The following is a 21,906-nucleotide window of genomic DNA, read 5'->3' on the forward strand; positions in this document are numbered from 1 at the left end:
AACAATTAAAAAAAAAAAAAAATATTTACAACTCTCTTAATTGATTTTTTTTTCATTTCATAGCTAAATACATCAACGACAGTCGAGTTTGTTAAGGTATTGGATGCAATGGGACAAATCAAACGGAAGTTAACGAGAGCAGTGTTGAAGGATACAGTCACTGTTCCTGATGGGGGATACACAATCATACGATTCAAGGCAACTAATCCAGGTTAAAGTCATTTCAATTTTCTTATTACCACGCTTGACAGAAGCGTGGAAATACATTTGATTTTATATAGCACATAAGATCTGATTAAGGATCTCAATAGTTTTGTGTTTGGAAGGTATGAACATCGCTTCATGATAACTTTAATTTTGATTGGTTAATTTTGCATGGATAAAACCATTCAAACAACAACTCAACAGCAAATTGCAAAAGATAACTAGAGATGCTCTATTGACGGCAAACAACAGGACACAAACAAGATGTTAAAACGACAAGACTGAAAGTACTAAAGGGTAAAAATAAACTGACACCGTCATGGCTATAAAAGTAAATCAACAAACAGACAAACAATAGTGAACAAAAAACAAAAGAGACAAATAAGATCTGATTAAGGATCTCAATAGTTTTGTGTTTGGAAGGTATGAACATCGCTTCATGATAACTTTAATTTTGATTGGTTAATTTTGCATGGATAAAACCATTCAAACAACAACTCAACAGCAAATTGCAAAAGATAACTAGAGATGCTCTATTGACGGCAAACAACAGGACACAAACAAGATGTTAAAACGACAAGACTGAAAGTACTAAAGGGTAAAAATAAACTGACACCGTCATGGCTATAAAAGTAAATCAACAAACAGACAAACAATAGTGAACAAAAAACAAAAGAGACAAATAAAGATAGAACAATTCGAACTCATCCAAAAACGTAAGAAATTTGCTACGATGTGGCGGTTTTGGACTAGTGTTTGATTACATTACCTTACCTCAGTTTTTTCACATAGACCAAAGAAATACGAACAAATAAAAAGTGTTCAGAAAATGACTTTCACATCGATATTCATGATGTTCGTTTATCTGATATCAATCTAATCTGATATTATTCAAAATAGCTATGTACTGACAATGAAATATGTTAAAAGGTCTTAGACTATCATTATAATTCAATTTCATTGGTTTCAGGTTTTTGGTTGTTTCACTGTCATATAGCTTTTCACATGGCAATGGGTATGACGTTAGTCATTCAAGTTGGCGAAACACACCAAATGCCAAAACCTCCAAAACGTTTTCCAAAATGTGGCGATTGGACTCCAGAATCATTGGACGATGAAGTCACTGAAGAATTTAAATCATGTCCACAATTACCAACGTCTGTAGCGACATCTACAACAACTGTTGCCACGACAACGAAAGCACTTACAACAGTAATTGTCTTGCTAGTTCGCTGCCTGCTTAGCTAGCGCTTTTTAAACACTAACTTACTAAAGAACTGTCCATTGAAATCCTAATGCTACTAAAATCCATGTCTGTGCAATGTGTCTTTAAAAGAGTATTTTTGATTAATTTACTTATACATGATTATAGTTTATGTCTGTTTGAATGTGAAATCCTTTATATGTTTATACTAAATCTATGTTTATACATTAACATGCTTATTAAAATGTCTTGTTGCTATATGTGTGTGATGTCTTTGTCTAAGTCTTTAGAAAACATTTCATATAAATCATATCGATCACTCTAAATATCATTTATGTTACAAAAGTATTTCATGTTGCCCCTTGATTAATATACGTATATCGGGAACCTTAAAGAAAAACAAGCAAAGCTGTCAAACATACGTACTCTGTTATAACCTTTTACCACAGAAGATCTTAAGTACTTTTATTGTTGGTGTTTTTCGAACAAGATGCACTATAATGAGTTAATCCTTTCCTTTCGGGGATATTAATCCTATACTTTAAGGGTGTTAACATGTTGCATTCAAGGCAAATAACTATTTGTAATTCAATCAAACATGTAACAAATATTTTATCAGAGGAGAATAATGTTATAGAAGTAGGCGACATCTGAAGTCATTACGAATGATAAGAGAATATTAACACAACTACTTTGCATCAACACCACGAAGAAAACCGAACATTACACAATTTGAATTAGTAAAAATAACGGGAATGGCAGCAGTAATCTAACGAATTAATATTAGGAACCTCATGGAATTCTTCCCCATAAACAGCAACAAATTAAAAGTGATAATGATATTGATAACCCATTCTATTGAATATCATGAAACTGATTTAATTCTTACAATTCTTTTGAATTTAAAACAGTTACAAGCAATACATGGTACAAGAATATGAATTTACGGTTGAGTATGCGTAATTCTTTCTAGAAAACAAAATAAATAGAAGGAGCTTATTTTGGGCTATACTATATTTATATTTTCTATATCAAAACTTTTGATATCAAGGTTGCATTCATACATTATACATAATCAGTTTAATCTATGTGTCTTTAACTAACGTCAGTGCATATGATAAAATCATTTAACAAAAACGATACATCTTTATTAACTAATATTGCTGTAAGGCATCCCTTTATATATCTCTATAATTAGTCGTATGAATAACATTGAAATGTATATGGTAATGACTGATAGACATTAGAATATTTGAACATTAAGGTATTAAAATTCGGAATATATGTGCATACATGTATATGCGAACAATATAATAAATATACATTCATGTTTAATCCATTGAATTAATATCTAGGTTTGGGAATAGCATACTGCTAGTACTAAGTTTTTAAGATGTTTCACTACAAAACTATATATACCTGGTATCTATGATAAGTCCGGAGGAGCGACATAGCTTTTGCATTAATTTTATCTGCCGTATACTGCATTTTTTAAATGGATGATGGACCATGTTCATGTTGGCTATCTAACGAGTACCAGATATTAATATCTCACTTGAAATTTGCTAAATGTTATTCAAAATGTATCTTAATATCTTAATGTATATTAGATAGACCAGATACACACATTACATATAAGTTGTATGGCTTCTCTGTTCGTTTCTTCTAACTGTTACTTGACTGTATTGAGTATCGATATTCTTGTTTAACAGCATAATTTCAATGGCGCAACTAACATTTATGTACATGAATTGAATGATATATATTGTGTCGTGCTGTTTGTCTTGTTCTTATCTAAATAGCTGTTAAAAAGATAATATATAATATTTCCCCCTTGCAAACTGAATACAATGAATAGATAAAAGTTCAAATTCACGTTAATATTGAATTGCACGTGTTCATTCTTAAACTAGTATTATAATCATTTCTATGAATTATTGGATGTACGTTTATCCGGAAAAGAGGTTAAGTATCAAGGACTATATGTTTTAAAGTATTTTTTTATTTTTCCTTTACTGTTTTGTTTCTTATAGTACTCCGTTTTTATTTCTTTCATATAGTTCTCTTTTATTTCATCAAGTACTTTTTTTTGTTTATTTCTTACTGTATACTATATGTCTCATTCTATTCTGCTTTTTCTATATTTCTAAGTTTTTCTTTACCTTCTTTACAGCTACCATCGGATAATCAACAATACTTGGGTGGTCTTTCACAGACACGTGACGTTGAAGGCAGCTCCGTTACACTTCATTATGTTCTTCTTTTATGGATGACTGGTAAAAAATCGAACAACACAACTCCAACTTTAAATACGCCAAAACCCAATCGTTTAAACAATTATGGCCATTTCCCAATTCAAGTCAGCAATGGCGCCAAAAAGTTTCTTCCAAAACCTGCATATAATATACATGCTTTACGTAATATTCCTGACATTCCAATTCATCTCGCTGGACGTGCTCGGACTACTCTTCAGGAACTATTACAATATGCTAAACCACTTGACATGCGCAAACCTTTAAGAACGAGAGGAAGATCGTTAAAACGATTGAGACATAAGACAATTCTTGGAAAAAAGTTATCAAATATTTTGAAGAAGCAACAGCTAAGAAGACTACATAGGTGATTTTAACATCACAAATACGATACACTGTTGAAATCCACCAATTCCTTGGTCTCCGCTTTCATCCCAGATATTAAACATGGGTGATTTTTTTACAGCGAAAAAAGATCTTTACACATTGGATATTTGTGTAGTTAGTTTTACTGACAATAGCCAGATATGGTTGTTAACGCTGGTTCACTTCGTGCTTTAGCATTGTTTATAGCTGGGAAACAGTCAATGATATTGATTAACTGAAACGCAGACACATACCACACTTTTGGGTGTGAAGAACGAGTATTACCTGTACTCCTTGGAATAATAGATACATTTTGTCGAACCTGTTTGCATTTATAGATATTTCAACCGATAGGAAAACGAAACTAATGCATAGTTTTCATGTCAATTTTAATTCTTGCACTTTATTGTTTTCATTAATGTCCATAGTTTTCCCATGGTATCACATATGTATTAAAGCAATACGTTTTGGATTCTTTAATAAAAAATAATAATAAAACTATCATTCACAATTGAAACGATAAAAACATAGTTTATAGTCACATAAAGAAATATATGTATTGTTGTATGAAACTCATCTTTTTAAATTTGAGAAACTTCCGACTTTCACAATGGCAATCAAAAGCTATTTCATGAGGACAAAATAATGACTATTTTTTTTTATTTTTTCTATCAATCTATCTCTTACATTTGATTTCAAAGTATTTCTTTTTTAATTAGCTTATTTGATTGGTTAATTTATTTCTGTCCCTTTTTTTTAAGAATGATTTTTTTTTCTGACGGCGATTAAGAGAAGAATTTCTGAAGTAAACACCAAACTGTGGTTTCTGCATATCATTTATTCTTGTAAATTAAGTAACCAAAAAACCGGTACAAATTTTAAGAAAGCATTATTTAAGATAAAAACAATCAGTGTATTGCCACAGTTATTGAATAGTTATATATTTTTAAAAATAATTATGTATGTATGTTAACCATTTTGTCATTTGTAACAAAGTTCATTGTTGTTTTCATGTTTTGTTGTTTAGCTTTCATTTGATATGGACATACACAGAAAATTAAAAAATACACAAATAAAAATTTGACAATGAAACCTAAATAGAGATCTGTACTGAATATTACAAATACAAGATTTGACATTATCTTACTTTGGGCTACAATTTGTAAAATCACTGCATGCGTTCAGATTCTTTCTCTTCCTTTGTATTTGAATTTGGTCGGAAATATATATAAAAAAAAATATTGCAACACCCAATGCATCGAAATATCGAAATAAATCAAATATCTGTATTTAAAGTATAAACGAAAAGTCCAATATACATCTGAGGATAATTTGATCAGTTTGTGTTATATGGTGTAAAAATGGTTCATAAATTGACAATAATTTTATGTCAAGTATATGTTGATTATTATTGATTCACCTTGACAATTTTGTTATGTGAAGACAAATAAAGATTTTTGAATAACTGTTGTTTTACAATGACAATGACGCAGCATTATCTGGTGGTTTCTTTGGCATTATTTTTATACCCAACTTACGATAGTAGAGGGCATTATGTTTTCTGGCCTGTGAATCCGTTCACTCGTTCGTTCGTTCGTTCTTCTGTCCGTCTGTACCGCTTTAGATTTAAGTTTTTGGTCAAGTTAGTTAATGATGAAGTTGATTTTTTTCTTCTAACTTTTATGCCAAATTAGAGTTTTCACCCCAATGTCACGGTCCATTGAACATTGAAAATGATAGTGCGAGTTGGGCATCCGTGTACCATGGGCACATTCTTGTTTCGTTTATTTTTGTCTGTATTTGTTTGGCTAGTAAACAAGCTTTTGATTTAAAGCGGTCAAGTTAATTTCAAACAGTTTTAAAAAGTTCTTCCAAGACTGAAAAATATATGTTTAGTCATGTTAAATATCTATTCACTTTGGTCAATTTAGTACTGTTCAGAAAAATAGTTTGCAGTCATTTAAGATACGTTCAGCCTATGTTCAATTACTAAGTCACCTGTGCACAAACATAATGTCAAATTGTCTGAAAAGCTAATGAACAGTACTAAATTGAATGCAAGCGAATTGCCTGAATATAACTAGCATTTCATGAGCATCACTGACGAGACATGTGTTTTCGAAATGCGCATCTACTGCAGGAAAATTGGTACCGTTAATGGTATTGTATATGACTGAATGTTTTTGTTGTTTAGATCTGTATATGCTGTTCAGATCTATTATGATGTTTCTATCAAAATAACCGTTTTATATCCAAATTAGTTAACTAGTGATACTTTATTTGATAACAAGCCAAATACTTCAAATATTGAAAAATTCGGAATGCCAAATATTTATATATATTTTTTTTTATGTTAAGGTATAAGTAATCAACTTTATTATATATTCATGAATGCTGCATACGAGCATTGCATAAAAGGATCATAATCATTCTTCTGCACTTAATTATCGAAAACTGAATTTTTTGAATGAATCTTGAATAATCGGATGTCTACACTGCACTTGCTTACTCACTGCAACTGATAATCTAAAAGAGATAATGCAAGTTTTTTATTCATCTGTTATTTTATGTCCAGAATTCAACACAATGCAAAAGAAATACTGTTCCGAATGCGATTTTCAATTATTGTTGAAACGTAAAATTATTTATTATGTACTTACTCTTTTTTAAAAATATAGATTGTACCACAGCTTTTTGTGCGATTAAACAATTTCTACAGACAACAGTTTTAGGTTATTTATATGCGCGTTTTATACTATGACGTTGGTTTTGGCTTAGGAAAATAAGCAACCATTGGCTTAGTGCTGCGAAAACACATAAGGTAGAAAACAACAGTATATATTCGACCCGGAGTCAATACATGCTCCATCACATGATCGCATGTGCCCCTTTTGGTTGATTCCTATGTTACATTTTTACTTTGGAGTCTTTTTTTACTTTATAAGGATGTACTTCGGTGATCTTAGGTAAAATTAAATAAATCAAGAATTTAAATGATACTTTAAGTTGGTAGCGTATTAGTTATGAATTAACATAAGTTTAAAATATTGAAAGGTCATCGAGATCCTTTTCGAGATATTTGATTTATTAAAAATGGCGGGAAAAGGCTGACTCGCACTTACCTTATATTTGCATTGGTATTATTTGGCTCTAAAAGTAAAATAAAGAAAATCAAGAATCTGTTTAAATTTTGTCAAATGACCTTTAATGAGCTACTCAGTCTTATATTCAAAGATAAATAAGTGTTACACATACTATACTTGGAACCTATTTTATTTCGATATCCCATCCTGTTTTTTAAAAACTTCCAGTTATTAACTATTGTTGGCACTGAGTTGAAAAGTATAGATTTGTAGCAGGAACAGACTTTTTATTTTTGTGAATCCATTCAGTGATTTTTATTCAGTACAGGTAATTAACTTACTTATGTGGTGCTTTCGACGTATTTTTAATTCTAAATATTTCAATTACATGTTTTACATTTCTAATACTAAGTACTGGAAAAACCTATTCAATGTTATACATTGATGTGTACTCATACACAAATACTTTAATTCGGTAATAGTTTAACAAATATCCAAACTTTTATTTGATTTCAAATCAAAGGTTGCCGAACCAATAAATATACGTCTTTGTTATTACCTTGTGCCTCATTGAAATACGACAATTACATTACCAGAACCAGTTTTACTTCACTTGATTTGCATGTGTACAATAAATGTCTTTTCAGTGATGTTCGAGGCCCAAATATTGAAACATTCTAAACTAATGGCAACAGTAGTATGTCACTGTTCAAAAGTCTTAAATCGATTGAGAGAAAAAAATCCGGGTTACAAATTAAAACTGAGGTAAACACATCAACAGTAAGGGGCGAAACACCGAAGTGCAACAAAAAAACAAACCGACAATGCAACACACACAGAAACGAACAATAAGATAACAAATGCCATTTTCCATTGATTTGGCACAGAAAATTATAATAATAAATGGTAGGTTTGACCTGGGTTTGCGGCAACCCAAACGTCTCGCTTTTATGACCTTGTTAAATATAACACTAAAAACAAACATTACATGACAGGACTACAGTAAATGCAAGAACATTACGGACAAAAAATAAACAAATAAACATTACAAACGGACATTCTGACATGCTAATTGTTGCCAAATTTACCAGACCTACAATCTAATACACCATATACGCGCTTCGTCTACATAAAACCCACCAGCAACTTCCAGATCATAACAGCAAATGAAGCCAAAAACGTCCAAACTTAACGAGCACTGACGACCCAAAATTTCAAACAGTTGTGTCAAACACGACTCGTATTATTCATACCTAGGACAAGAACATCCATAGCATTTAGAAAAATTCGTACCCAGAAAACCTACAAACATAACTATACCATTGATGTTCATGTCAACACTAAAGTGGTGACTAAAAGAGAACACGAAAAAAAAACTTAGGACAGCACAAAAAACCTGCATTGTTACACGATGATAACGCTACAAAGGTACGTAAAAGGTAAAAGTGATGTCGCTGGTAATTTCAAAAATATTTTGATATTGTTCCAAATCAGGTTCGTAATTAAGGTATTTGATGTAAAATATAACCATAATAATTTTATTAATATAGAATTGTGTTAGTTATTAGATAATTAATTGTTTAATAAGTTATTTCGGTATTTTTCAAGTTGTCCCAATTAAAATCTTATAAATGAACTGGGTGATTAATCATCTTAACTTTTACATACGAAAAATATTAAAACATAATAATTACAACTTTAAACGACAACACATTTATTATATCCGATCAGAATTACAAATACAACATCATAACTAAATACATTAATATTGGATAGCAAAGTACCCTGACACGTCTTATTGTAATGCGAAATTACACTCAACAAAAGTTAAGGTTAAGGGCGTATAAACGAAAAAAGACTGAATGTTTAACCAAAGCCAGGCAAGGAATCATAGTTTCGCGTGCAGGATATCATTTTTACATCATAGTGTTGTCAAATCGTACACTTTTGCCTAACCGGTTACTCATGCAATCGTTCGACCGATTAATCGATTAACCGGTAGTAAAAGTTGATGTTTGAAGGTCTTATCTAGAGTACCCTACATATAGATACAAGACGATGTGCTATAAGTGTCAGTAGGACAACCATCCATCCAAGTAATAAAGTTACGTTTTTTTTATAATACGATGAATTGCAGTTTGTCCATTTTTGGGGGGCATTATGTGGCTTGTCTGTGAGGATTAATGGCGAAGTTTGACTTTAATAGTCAAATACACCGTACCAACTATTGCGTTTGTACTAACTCAGATCTAAAATTTAAAAAAAACGTCTTGATCTCGTAGAATTGAATATATCTGAAACGTTTGTCTGACTCTTTTATTGGCTCTTGCTGTCTCCGAAAATAATGGGGAGGTTTCAATTTGAAATGATTGGGCATGTTACTCGTACTATCAAGTATACATTATTACATTCAAACTGGTTTGCATTTCACAATTTTTAAGTTAGCATTTCGTTTAAAATATGACAAAGCCTTGCACGACGGAGGTTGCACGTTAAATGTAGGTCTACACAATAGTTTATCAAAAATGAAATAATAAAGTAAAACGTAAAATGTTATTGTGTTACTGATTTAAAGTTACTGTTAAAAAACAATTTAACAGAACACAAACACATCTATTTACAACCACATTCATTGATTTGTGTGTCTGACGTCAGAAAATTTTATACGTCTCATAATTCATTAAGTTTAAATTTAGGTTCTGTTTTTTGTGGATTGCTAAACCGGAGTATCTTTGACTATTAAGCTAACCTGACAAAATATCTTATTAAGACTTTACCGTCTTTGGCGTTCGTCATGAAGGTTGTCTGAAAATATTAACGATTTCATTCTTTTCTTTAAACCTGTTTGCCGATTTTGAAAATATTTGGCAGGAATGTGTAGACAAAGTCCTCTACAAACCTTCCTTATTTTTTTTATTTTTTTTAGATCGAACAGCAAATATGTTCTTATCAAACCTTGGTCTTATGATACTTTATCAATTAAAAGAACTTCTTATTGATACTAAAGACACATTTACTTCATGAAATTGAAATGTCTAAGATAAAAACATTACATATCAGTAAATTACCGTCATAAAGGTTATTCCAGGATGTGTGTATAACATACATTTACGTTCAGAGTCTTTCGATGACTTCGTTACAGACTTAATTCAGTATGGCTTTCCTGCAGCTACTTCCATTAAATAAAGCTCAAGTTCTACAGAAGACAATAACAATCAAAACCAAGGAGTAAACAAAGACTCACAAAACCAAAGGACATTTACATCAACAGGTATAAATAATAAATAAGACACAACACGAAATACACAAATTTAAATAAAGTTCCTTACACTGTTGATCCAACCCGGGCTTATCAATATGATTACTTTGAGTAGGTTAAATATTTAAAACCTCCAGGGTAATAGGAATTTGTATAATAAGTAAACGATGAAGATTATGTATCAAACGATGCATTTAAGATAACCATTTCGCTTTGAATAAATAAGAACAACAGTATTATACCGATGTTCAAACTAAACGGAATGGATTGGATCATAATAAAATGATTACAGTAAAGTGGATTCATATGGCATCATTGGTGAGATTTAACAAATTAGCATATTTAAAAATCTGCCAGAATGCAAATAGTAATAGAATGTTTATCTAGATGACGTCAAAATAATATTTTAAGTTTAAATATTCAGATTTTTTTTGGTTTTTTTTATGGATTTCATCGCATTAAAAATTAAATGAACAATCTTTGTTTCAGTTTAATCAGCTGGTACAGACATAAATCAATACGAGACAGGGAATTTAAATTTTCATTGTACAAAAACATTTAATAATGTGATCGCAGCTATTCAATGACTATTACTCCTTTTTTTTAAAACAACAAATACTCAGCTATATAAATTACAAGAAGGTACTAATACCATCACTATTTTAATGTGTTTTATTAGCTACACATGCATTACAGACTCTTCATATGCACGTAATTAAATTGGGATTATCTGTCAAAGGCAATAAAATGAACTATTCAAAAGAAGACAGACTGACAAATTGGAATTTGGTAGAAGCTAGAAAGTACATTCTACACGATGTATTTCTTGTTTTATATTTCATACTGGGATTGATAGGAAATCTAATAGTGTTAATTGTTTATAAATTAAGACTAAAACAAACCGAAAGCAAGTACTTTATACCAATACTAGCATGTGTCGATATGTTTGCTTGCATTTTGAGAGCTTCATTTGACCTATGGAAGAACTTACTGCCAGTAAAATTTACACCTGTCAGATTATTTGGTTCTTATTCAACATGTTCGGGTTTTCATCAATACTTCTTCTGGCAGTCATAACTCTACAGCGGTATCTGAAGGTATGCCGACCCTTTGGACCTCAACTGACTCTTAAATGGAGACGTATATCGCTGGTATTTATATTTGTTTTGTCAGTTTCAGTGTCTTTTCCGTTTATAATTTGGAATAAACAATTACACATTCCAAACATTTCATTGAACGTGACAGGATATATCTGTGGCGCAAGTATTATGAAAGTTGATACCAGTAACGCTTATCTAACATTTATATTCTACCCAACTTTTATCATCGTTGGTGTGATGCTGGTGCTAATTATTTTAAATTTGTTGATTGGAAGACAAATGATAATTGCAAGCAGGTCGTTCATCATAGTTAATAATGTCATGAGGATGAAAACCACAAAAACAAAAATGTCGGCATCCAAAAATAACTTGGACACAGGCTTTTCTAACATTAGATCTGTAAGTACTTCATTAGCTGAAACTGACCTGAAAAAAACTCCCACGGACACTAATCAGAAAAATACGTCCAATTGCACTGACAAGACAAATACGTTTACTAACTGTTGTGTACCTGAACAACCGAAGAATAAGTCAAAAACTGACGAACGGATTTATGCAGCCAAACGATTTTCTTTGATGATCATAATTATAAACGTAGTATTCATTCTTTGTTATATTCCTCAGTTAGTTTCACTGTTCTCGCTTATTTATGATCGTCATTTTCTTATCAAAAGAACGGAGTATGAGGTCAGTATTTTCACATTTATTGACCAGATGGTCATAATAAAAAACATTGTCAACCCGTTTGTGTATGGAATGTTCGACAAAACATTTAAGGTAGAAGCAAACAATTTGATGAACACGTATTGTAAATTGAGAAAAAATTGACATCACAATAGATTCCGTCTACTGGAGAAACAAAATTGTGAAGGAGCTTTCACTAAATAAATAAACTGCAGATTTGATTTGTTTCAATGCGATACAGAAATATTTCTTTGAAACCGATAAGCTCAAGATATTAGGCATAAACCAACGCACATCTTTCACTTACTATATCTAAATGTTCGCAGTTTACGAAGGAAATGTATGACATTTTCACATATAGAAACTATTTTGTATCGTAACCAAATCTTTATGTACTAGTTCAGTAGTTCTTATACATATTTTTACCTATCTTACACCACATCTGCAATTGAACACATGTTTAATATAAAAGACAGTCACGTTATAAATATTGAATATGCCTATTTATTTAGTTCGATGTACTGATAAGTTATGATATATAACAACATTTATAAATACAAAACAAGTTGTTGTTGGTCTCGAATATTACCTAAGAGACATCAATTGCAGAAATGCGCATCGAAAGCATAAACAATGGTATCATGATTTATTATAAAGATCAATACATTATTGATTATAAGTTGCAGAAATAAATCTAATGAAACACTGCCTTATTTGTATATAATATGACCGACAATTTGAATGCAAAATATAAAATTTATACAAAGAATTGAACAATACTTGGGACATGTCAATAGTTGATAACTTGGCAGCAAACAATTCATAGTTAAATGGTAAGCATTTTATTATTTATCAACATTTTAGTAACCGTTGGTAACCAAATAATAACACGTTTGTAAATATCTGTTTCCTGTGACAAATGTAAACATGTTATTTCATGTATTCCAATAATAAAACATTTTTCGTCTCTATTGTGTAGGAATATAATTTTGACATGTTTAGGAAGTGCATTTATCGCACAATTCTCTTCCAAATCAAATATTTACTCACTTTATATGACATTTCAGTTTCAATGCTAGCAGTGCATATTTTCAACATTGGTATTTAGATATTTAAAAATTATGTCAAACAGTATTTTTTAAATAACTGTTTAATGTAAATACGTAGTTAATTCAAAAACGCTAAACACAATGCAATATATACAAAAACAAACATGGAACATATTCATTGAAACCAATCTTGGTGGTAAACGATACAAGTTCATTATGGGTTGAATAAGAAATAACTTGTTCAGTTGCATTATTGTTGTTATATATTTCCGTACTAACAGAAAATGTGTATGGAAGATGTTGTTAAAATAAAGATAAAAATTCATTGTCTTATTATTGCAAATATTGTCCAAAAGAAAGAAGTTGATTTTACTTCTTCGATGTCTTTCTTCACTTCCGTTTTTGGTAGGGTTCGTGAAGCTCTCCCTTTACTTTCCTGTAATGTATTTTTTGTACTGTATTTTTGTCCTTTTTTTTCTACCATTGCATTGTCAGTTTGTTCTACCTAAGACTTTGAAAATTTCACTGTCATCTTTAGTCATTCTCTCATTAATGCATATATTTGGTCGAATTACATATTTGCCATTTCGATAGAAACTTTATGCAAAAGAATATAACAAAAATACCGAACTTCAAAGTAAATAAACAATGCTATGTTAAAACAGTAACCATGATAACAAAATAAACAATACAATACAATACAATATTTACAATACAATAATACTCCTGTAAACAATTTGGGACATGGAAACATCTTAGAAACAGCCAAAAATGGTGTTTTTGTTTTTTAGAAGAAAACTATTGAAATTGCAATTGTTCCGTTAAACGATTAACATGGTTCGGTTAAGTTTCGAGAAATTCCTGATAGTTTTTTTATCAAATTTGTCATGATTTAGATTCAAATTAATATATTTTTTTTTTTATCTCAATCATATTGATAGCTTGGTCGAAAACGCTTGTAATAATAAAACTAAATTACACAATTTACTAACTGACTTGAAATGTAAAGAAAACACTTTTCAATCAAATTTGGAGGATGTAATAACTGGCAAAGCGAACATCAAACAATTTAACTTTTTGATACATGTCTTCGTATGAAAATCGTTCTACTACGAATGTCTTTAAAAGAATACGAAATAAAAGAGCAGTAATGTATCCCTACATACAAAAACATCATTCAACATGTTTAACAATGATGACATTTTGGAGAATTATAATTTCTTCGTGGTCTCAATGAATATTATATAAAGTAACTAATCGGAGAACTTGCCTTGTTTGTATTGGAAACCTAAACTTTACCAAATACCAAACAAGCAACCGTACATTACCAGCTCATCTGCATGTTCGACGAACGAATGGTCAATTTCATTGACAAATATTCTTTTTTTCACAGTGAAAGATGATCTTCTGAAATACGGTGAAACTGTTTACTCGCGTAGTGGTATTCAGACAAAACTATCTTGAAATAATATTTATTTTATCAGTATGAAGAAACCTATGATTGGATGCCGATAGTAACCACGATTAAATCGGGAGTAGAGGCGTATCAATTATGTAAATGTAGTAATATGGGAAGACTATTGTTTGTTTTGTTTGTTTTTTTTGGGGGGGAGGGGTCGCCTCTTTTATTTTTGGCGAGCAGATTTTGTGTTGAAAGATTTGGCTCGGATAATTGGTATATGATGTCGAACCGCGTAAAGGATTTTACCAATTTAACATAACTCTTTTTCTTGTAAGAATCCACAAACACTATAATTGTACTTGTTATTTCTACTACATCGCAACCATAAAAGAAAGCGAATTTTTTTTTTCTCCAAATTTATCATATTATTCGCAGGACTTTTTAAAATCATGATCGAAGCGGTATATGTAATCCATGTGAGAGTCACTTCCCTTTATGTTTTTGATATAAGTGATATGTACTTGTTACTGGTAAACCATGAGTAGTATATACCTAGATAGGGTCTTTGGATTATAGGCGAAGGTTTCACAAAAAATGAAAATGATATCAAGTTCATAAAATGTGATTTTGGCTTATAATAACTCCTTCTAAAAAAAGGTATAAAATTGAATTTGTTCGTTGCGACATGTCGTAATACATTAATTTTGGTAGAAAAAGGTACGTTGACATTTAATTGGAGCTGTATCCCCTCTTAAAAAAAATAGATGTATGTTTACATTACTTAGTTAACCATATATAGTATAGCCGTTTAGCCTTTGATTTGCGGTCCCTGCTCAATGAGCATGACAGCTAGGTTAAGATAAAAGGTAAGACAATAACAATCAAAACCAAGGAGTAAACAAAGACACACAAATCCAAAAGTGTGGACGTAGCGCGCGTCTGGTTTATAAAGATATTTTTTAACCTGTTACCTTTGAATGTTTATTATTCGTTTGTTTCTCTGTCCTATATTTTCTCCCATTAATCTGTTTATTTATTGTAACCCTGTCGTGTTCTGTTGTAATTTTAATGTTGTAACCCACAATTTTTCATATTTTTTGCCCTGTACCAAGTCAGGAAAATGGCCATTGTTACATTACAGTTCGTTTCTCTGTGTGTTACGTTTCCGTCTTGTGTCTCTGGTATGTCGTAGTTCTCTTATACATGTTATATTTGATACGTTTTCCTCAGTTTTAGTTTGTAATCCGGATTTGTTTTTTTCTCTATCAATTTATGATTTTTAAACAGCGGTATACTACTGTTATTTACATCAACAGTTATAAATAATAAATAAGAAACAACACAAACTCCATTCAAAACCGGAAGTGAAATAATGTGCTCCGGAAGGGTAAGACTTTCCTGCATCTTATACGGCACCCGTCGTGTTATTTCTTTGTTCAATTCGGTAAAGAAAGAAGGATGTTATGACTAAGGAAGAATATCAGATATGATTACTGACACACGTTTGTCATAATGTCCAATCAGCTCATGATGTCGACCGTAAAATTTCTTGAGTGATGACCTTAATTTGATTAAAATTGACGTTCAGGATTTGGATGTTTGGTATACATTCATATTTATCGATGATAATGCCATGGGGTGGTTGGCATTAGGTTGATAGATATATGACCTTGACAAATCCAACCCTCTATCACTTTCGTTAAACCTCAAGTAGCATCTTTAACAGGAAATGGCTAAATATCTCATTCAATTTAAGAAAAAATGCCTTAAACATTGTATGATTAGAATTAGCGTGTGATAAACTGTCTTTTACGATCATAGATACTGTTTTTTGCCACATTTTCTTATATTGGGTGAATGCGGATGGAAAGACCTTCAGGTATTCTCTAACCAATTTATTTTTGATTGTATTATTAAAGTTCTTTAGTATAACGTTTAAATGCTGTAAGAGACTTTTGTTACGAAAAATATTATTTCTACACAGATAGATAGCACAAACGAGCTCCGTGCATGACCATCCGAGACCAAAGATGAATATTGGACAATATAGATGACACACATTATATACTATTAACTTAAATAATAAAAGACATAATTCTTATTCCTGCAGAAACCAATTTCTGGATGCTAGTAACGAACCATCTTAGAGGAGAAAAAGGATAACAGAGGGACATTAAAACTAATAGATCGAAAATAAACTGAAAACATTGACAACGCCATGGCTAAAAATAAAGAAAAACAATATTACAGTACACATAACACAACATAGAAACTAAGCATCACGAATCCCATCAAAAACTGAGGCAATCGCAGGTGCTCCTGAATGGTAAGCTAAACCATCTTCTTATGTGGTACTCAAAAGTTGCTTATGTTATTACAAACCCGGTAAATATTCTATTTCGATAGGTGTCATTCGTTAAAAGCGAACTGGATAGTGGTGACGAAATTTGAACGTATACAATTTTATTAATTAAAATAACAATTTTACAACTAATGTGCATTTATTATATATAACATGAGTATTGAAGAGTTTTATCAACGTTCAATGGTGGAAATCAGGTATCCAGTAAAGCTACTGTATGCATTCTGTATCGTTTCTGTCCCGGCAGCCGAGAAATGTTGTATAGACACTTTATCTCCTTTCTCAAGCTCCAGGGTACCAGTTATCGAACCTGCATCTTGCGAATTTCGGTTGTGTCCATAGGTCAGTTTGTTGTTGTCTTTCACTAATATAAGGTTTAATGAGGTTCCAACGGACATATAAGTACAGTGAAAGTAGTAAAGTCCTTTGACGGGTGCTCGTAAGATACCAGTTTTTGGGATCATATGCATTTCCTGTATTTGTAAAAACCGTATCAAATACCAAGGTCGACGATCCAGATATTTTCACTGTTTTCGACAACCCCACATTAAATGCTATCGGTTTGTGGTGATTGTTTCTACACCCAGTGCCTTAAAAAATAAGAAATTTAAATACATTAACAGCTTAAAATTTCATGTAGAGCAAAAACCTGAATAAATATCCCACAGAGAAATTTGTATTATTTTCACTATTTCGTCTTCGATTTTTGTATATAGTCATAGTGACCGTGGAAATAAGTCTCGAAGTTTATATTACCAGACAGGATTAAAAAAAAAGGGGATTTCCAACCATAAATCTCCACTTAAACGTATTGATCGTCAACGACAAAGAGGGTTCTAAACACCGGGACGTCTTCATTGACCCGCCACTTTTGATGAATGTTTTATTATATATTAATAAAAAGGTGTTTTAAAATTAATATTTGAACTTTCTTTTGAACGAAACTATTATTTTATACTACTTGTATTACCTGTATTTACCTGTATTATTGGTGCCAATGAAATGCTTATTTTTGGCGCAAATGGGTTTTATTAGTGCAAATGAAATGTCTATTGGCGTAAAAGCAATGCACCGAGGACAAATATATTAATTTTGATTTGAGGGTTGTTATATCCTGCAAATATTATTATTTACTGAGGTGTGACCTAATACGATATGTACGGGGTCAGTCAATTGGAATTTACTGACCACGTTTATATCGTATTATATAACTATGTAACGAATTATCTTACCGACTAACTTTATTTGTTGAATTTTGACTATAGTTGTCTCGTTTGCAATTGCAATCAACATATTCTAATTTCTATATATTAAAGTTCTCAAGTGTTAAATTTTCAGACCCTTCTTTCATTGGGCTGCACAAAAAATTAATGTCAACAATAACAATTTAATATCAACAAAATTAAACCGAACTTTCAATACATATTAATAATCAAATAGTGTCAAAGTCGAAACGTCACTACTAATCGTGTATTGAAATAAGCTCCGCCTCCCTAATGACCTAATATAGAAATACACGGTCACGACGCGGATGCTTTCAACCAATCATATTTCTAGAAATGTGTTGGAGGTTAGATAATAACTGATACATCTGAACTAGTATATATGTGTTTAGGGGTCAGCTGAAGGACGCCTCCGGGTGCGGGAATTTCTCGCTACATTTAAGACCTGTTGGTGACCTTCTGCTGTTGTTTTTTTATTTGGTTGGGTTGTTGTCTCTTTGACACATTCCCCATTTCCATTCTCAATTTTATGCCACATTACTGTAATAAAATGAATACTTGAAATCCGACGGCTATAGTTAGTATATAACCGTAAATATAGACGGTCTTTCTTATTCAGTAAACATATTGGACTTAAATTATAATAGTTACCTGAACTTATTTGTTTGATTTCTTTTACAAAATTTAAAAGCTTTTCCATGACAGTTTCTGTTCGATCTGCAAAGATAAATTTATATAGAAACCATAATTTGATAGTCACCTTTAAGTCAAAAAAATCAACTAATATTGATTTCTAAACGAGTAATATATATCTTTTTTTCTTAACATCAGCAATGACGAACAAGGCAAATATCAAGGAACATATTTTGGTACAAAAACCCTCATTAAATTGCTGAACAAGACAAATATCAAAGGACCATATTAATATGTCACAAAACCCCGCTTCAGTGAAAACAAAACAAAAAGTAACGGCAGAACGATTGAAGGTTTAAAAATATGCTTCTATCTGTTGTAAAAGATTGTATTGCAACATCAAACTGAATATAAACTGTGATGTAAAAGGGATTGGTTCTACGGTAAGTACTCGCTATCATAGTGCCTCTATGTCTCTTATCGCAGATTTGTACCGTAACTTTAAACCACATTTAGTGGTTAAATGTAATAAAGTATAACGGATCACCATAATGATAGATATATTCCACACATCTGTAAATACTTATCAATAAACGGAAATTGTATCGTTTTCAATACATCTTCACACCGACACAAACGGAAAAAATACATTGTAAAGGGATTGTAAAACGCTCTTCAACAATACAAATGTGTCTTTCATGTCTAAATAATACAGTGTATGTAATTTTCTTTATGACCAATATTTTAGAAAAGTTAAAAAAAAAAATTTAAATATAGCACAAGAACAAAACGGGCCAGACTGGAAGATTACTTAGAATGATTATAGTGATCTTCGTGTTTCTCTTGCTGTTAATATGCAGTGATGCATTATGTTGTAAGTTATAATTCTTTTGTATGCGTTTCAATGTCCAATTAATAATTTAAGATGTCGGTGTTACAAAATTAATGTGCTCCTAAAACAGAGAAAATAACTCAGAGAAGAAGAGGACAACCAAGAAAGCTGATGATTAAACATATCTCAGGGGTGCTAATTTGTAGTGTTTTTCTTTGTTTTACAAAAAGAGCGTGTCAAGTTATGTCTCTGTGTGATATTTTTTACAACATTTCTTAAGATGTCGATCGTATTTTAATTAAGTGGTGCGATTTCTCTATGTGTGTGACACTGGTGCTCCGAAAGAGGATGGATTTACTTAGAGAAAAACTAAGAATTAAACACGTTTCTTCAAGTCTATCATATTCATTTTTTTGCGAGTTTGCTAAAGTAATACAAGTTGTAATAACTAGTTAGAGTGTTTCAGTGGTGCAAGTCGGCCGTTGATGGGTAGTGTGTGAACTGAACATGCGCAAAAGCGTATAAGATACAAATCGATAATGGTCTCCGAATCAAAATATTTTCTCTAAATTTTGCGTTCTCTGTAAAAAAAAATTGATCCTTTCAAAGACAAATTTAGGAAGTGCAAAACGCGATATTTAAACTCCATATCACAAATATTTTCGACTTCAGGCTTTGTATGATTTAATGGGAGTTGCAGGTCAAAGAAACTAATCTCATCCTTAAGTAGTAAATTTATACATTCAGTTTACCGTCCTATGTATATCTTGTAATTCATTTAAAATAATTCAACATATACTAGCTATTACTGTGAATTCATTTATTTTTTGGGGTATCAATTTTCGTGGATTGCTGAAAACTTGAATTTTCGTTTTTTTTACGGGTTATGCCAAGTATTGAGTGTTGTCTATGGATGTTCAACTATAACCGTTTACATTTTCGTTATTTGGTCTCTGGTAGACAGTTATCTCATTTGCAATTTATCAATACATACCATTTGAACAGTTTCCTTTGGCGTCTGACTTTACAGCATGATTCATAGCAGCGATAAGCACAATTAAGATGACTTTTCCAGTGGAAAACATTTCAGAACTTAATTTACACAAACCGTAATACAAAATACAGTCTACGAAAAAAACTTTAAATTTGTATTTAATATTGATCGTTGATGATTGTATCGCGTGATAAACACCAATCGACCAGATTACATAACGGTGGCTAATGTCGAATTGCATTCTGTTCATTTGTACATGAACATTTAGTCTATAGTTATTCATAGTGTTACATGCTGTTGTTTTGTTACAGCTATCAAGGTTTGAAAAATAAGGTTTTATTCCGCAATGGAACTTTTGCTATATATTTTATAGAGAATGTTTTCCCTTTGGCTGCTATTGCCTCTTTCTGAATATTTCCTTCTTTTCTGTTTATGTCATGTATGTCACTAAAATCCTTTTTTATCAACTTAAGACTCATTTAAAATAAACTCAGGATATAGTCATACGGTTGTCATGATCGAATCGTTGACTATCAGAAGATTTAGTATGTGTGCGAATGAGACAACTCTCCATCTAAGTCATAAACAAAAGTGTAAAGCCAATCAAGCAGGAAAACGAACGGTCTAATCTATAAAAAAAAAAGAACAATACTTATGAACCTCATCAACAAACAAAAACCATTGAATGACAAGTTCCTGACTATGGAAATTGCAAACAAATGCAGCGGGTTTAAACGTTTAAAACATAGACACAGCACAAATATTCAAACTCCTCAAATGATGAAATGATGAACATTAAAATGACATTTAAGAAAACTATATTCAAAGAAACACATACATGTACTAATCGCTCTAAAAGCATACATTTCTATTGTTACATGACTTTCGGAGAACTGAATCAAAATACAACTTTAGTATTTCGTATTTGTGTTCGTGTTTGAGCTTTGTTTAAACACTATAATGCTGAAAAGACAAACAACTTAAACAGATATGTGGGAATTTTAATGCTTTGTCAGTTTTCATGTTATCATGTCTGACATATAACGACAGGACTCTTTTTTGTAAGAGATACCTTATGCGTCTCGTTAATGAATTAGCATTACATACTAAGGATAAATGAAGGAAATTAAAGATAAGGTCAACAAATAGATCACTTAACGTTTATCCCCGCAGAAAACAATTGCGGTAAACCATTAAGTTAGATAATATATTGGTTAATTTGTAAAATTTCATAGTTTAATAGAATTGAGAATGGAAAT

The 21,906-nt window shown here is 31.3% G+C and overlaps 1 protein-coding gene and 1 pseudogene across 6 annotated transcripts in view; one reads left to right on the forward strand and one right to left on the reverse strand.

Moving 5' to 3' along the window:
- Positions 1–5,491, forward strand: part of LOC134721540 (uncharacterized) — a 56,937-nt gene extending 51,446 nt beyond the window's left edge. For 5 of the 6 annotated variants that reach the window (XM_063584620.1, XM_063584624.1, XM_063584621.1 and 2 more), the window contains 3 exons: positions 64–211; positions 1,175–1,416; positions 3,582–5,491. In XM_063584620.1, the coding sequence (XP_063440690.1) occupies positions 64–211; positions 1,175–1,416; positions 3,582–4,031 (840 nt within the window). In that variant the 3' untranslated portion in view covers positions 4,032–5,491. Of the gene's footprint in view, positions 1–63; positions 212–1,174; positions 1,667–3,581 lie in introns of those variants that run through there. The other variant, XM_063584625.1, reaches the window with a different exon arrangement.
- Positions 5,492–17,109: 11,618 nt separating this feature from the next.
- Positions 17,110–20,740, reverse strand: LOC134723549 (complement C1q-like protein 3; annotated as a pseudogene).
- Between the last annotated feature and the right edge of the window lie 1,166 nt (positions 20,741–21,906).

Source organism: Mytilus trossulus, chromosome 6, assembly GCF_036588685.1.
Source record: "Mytilus trossulus isolate FHL-02 chromosome 6, PNRI_Mtr1.1.1.hap1, whole genome shotgun sequence".
Lineage (NCBI taxonomy): Eukaryota > Metazoa > Mollusca > Bivalvia > Mytilida > Mytilidae > Mytilus > Mytilus trossulus.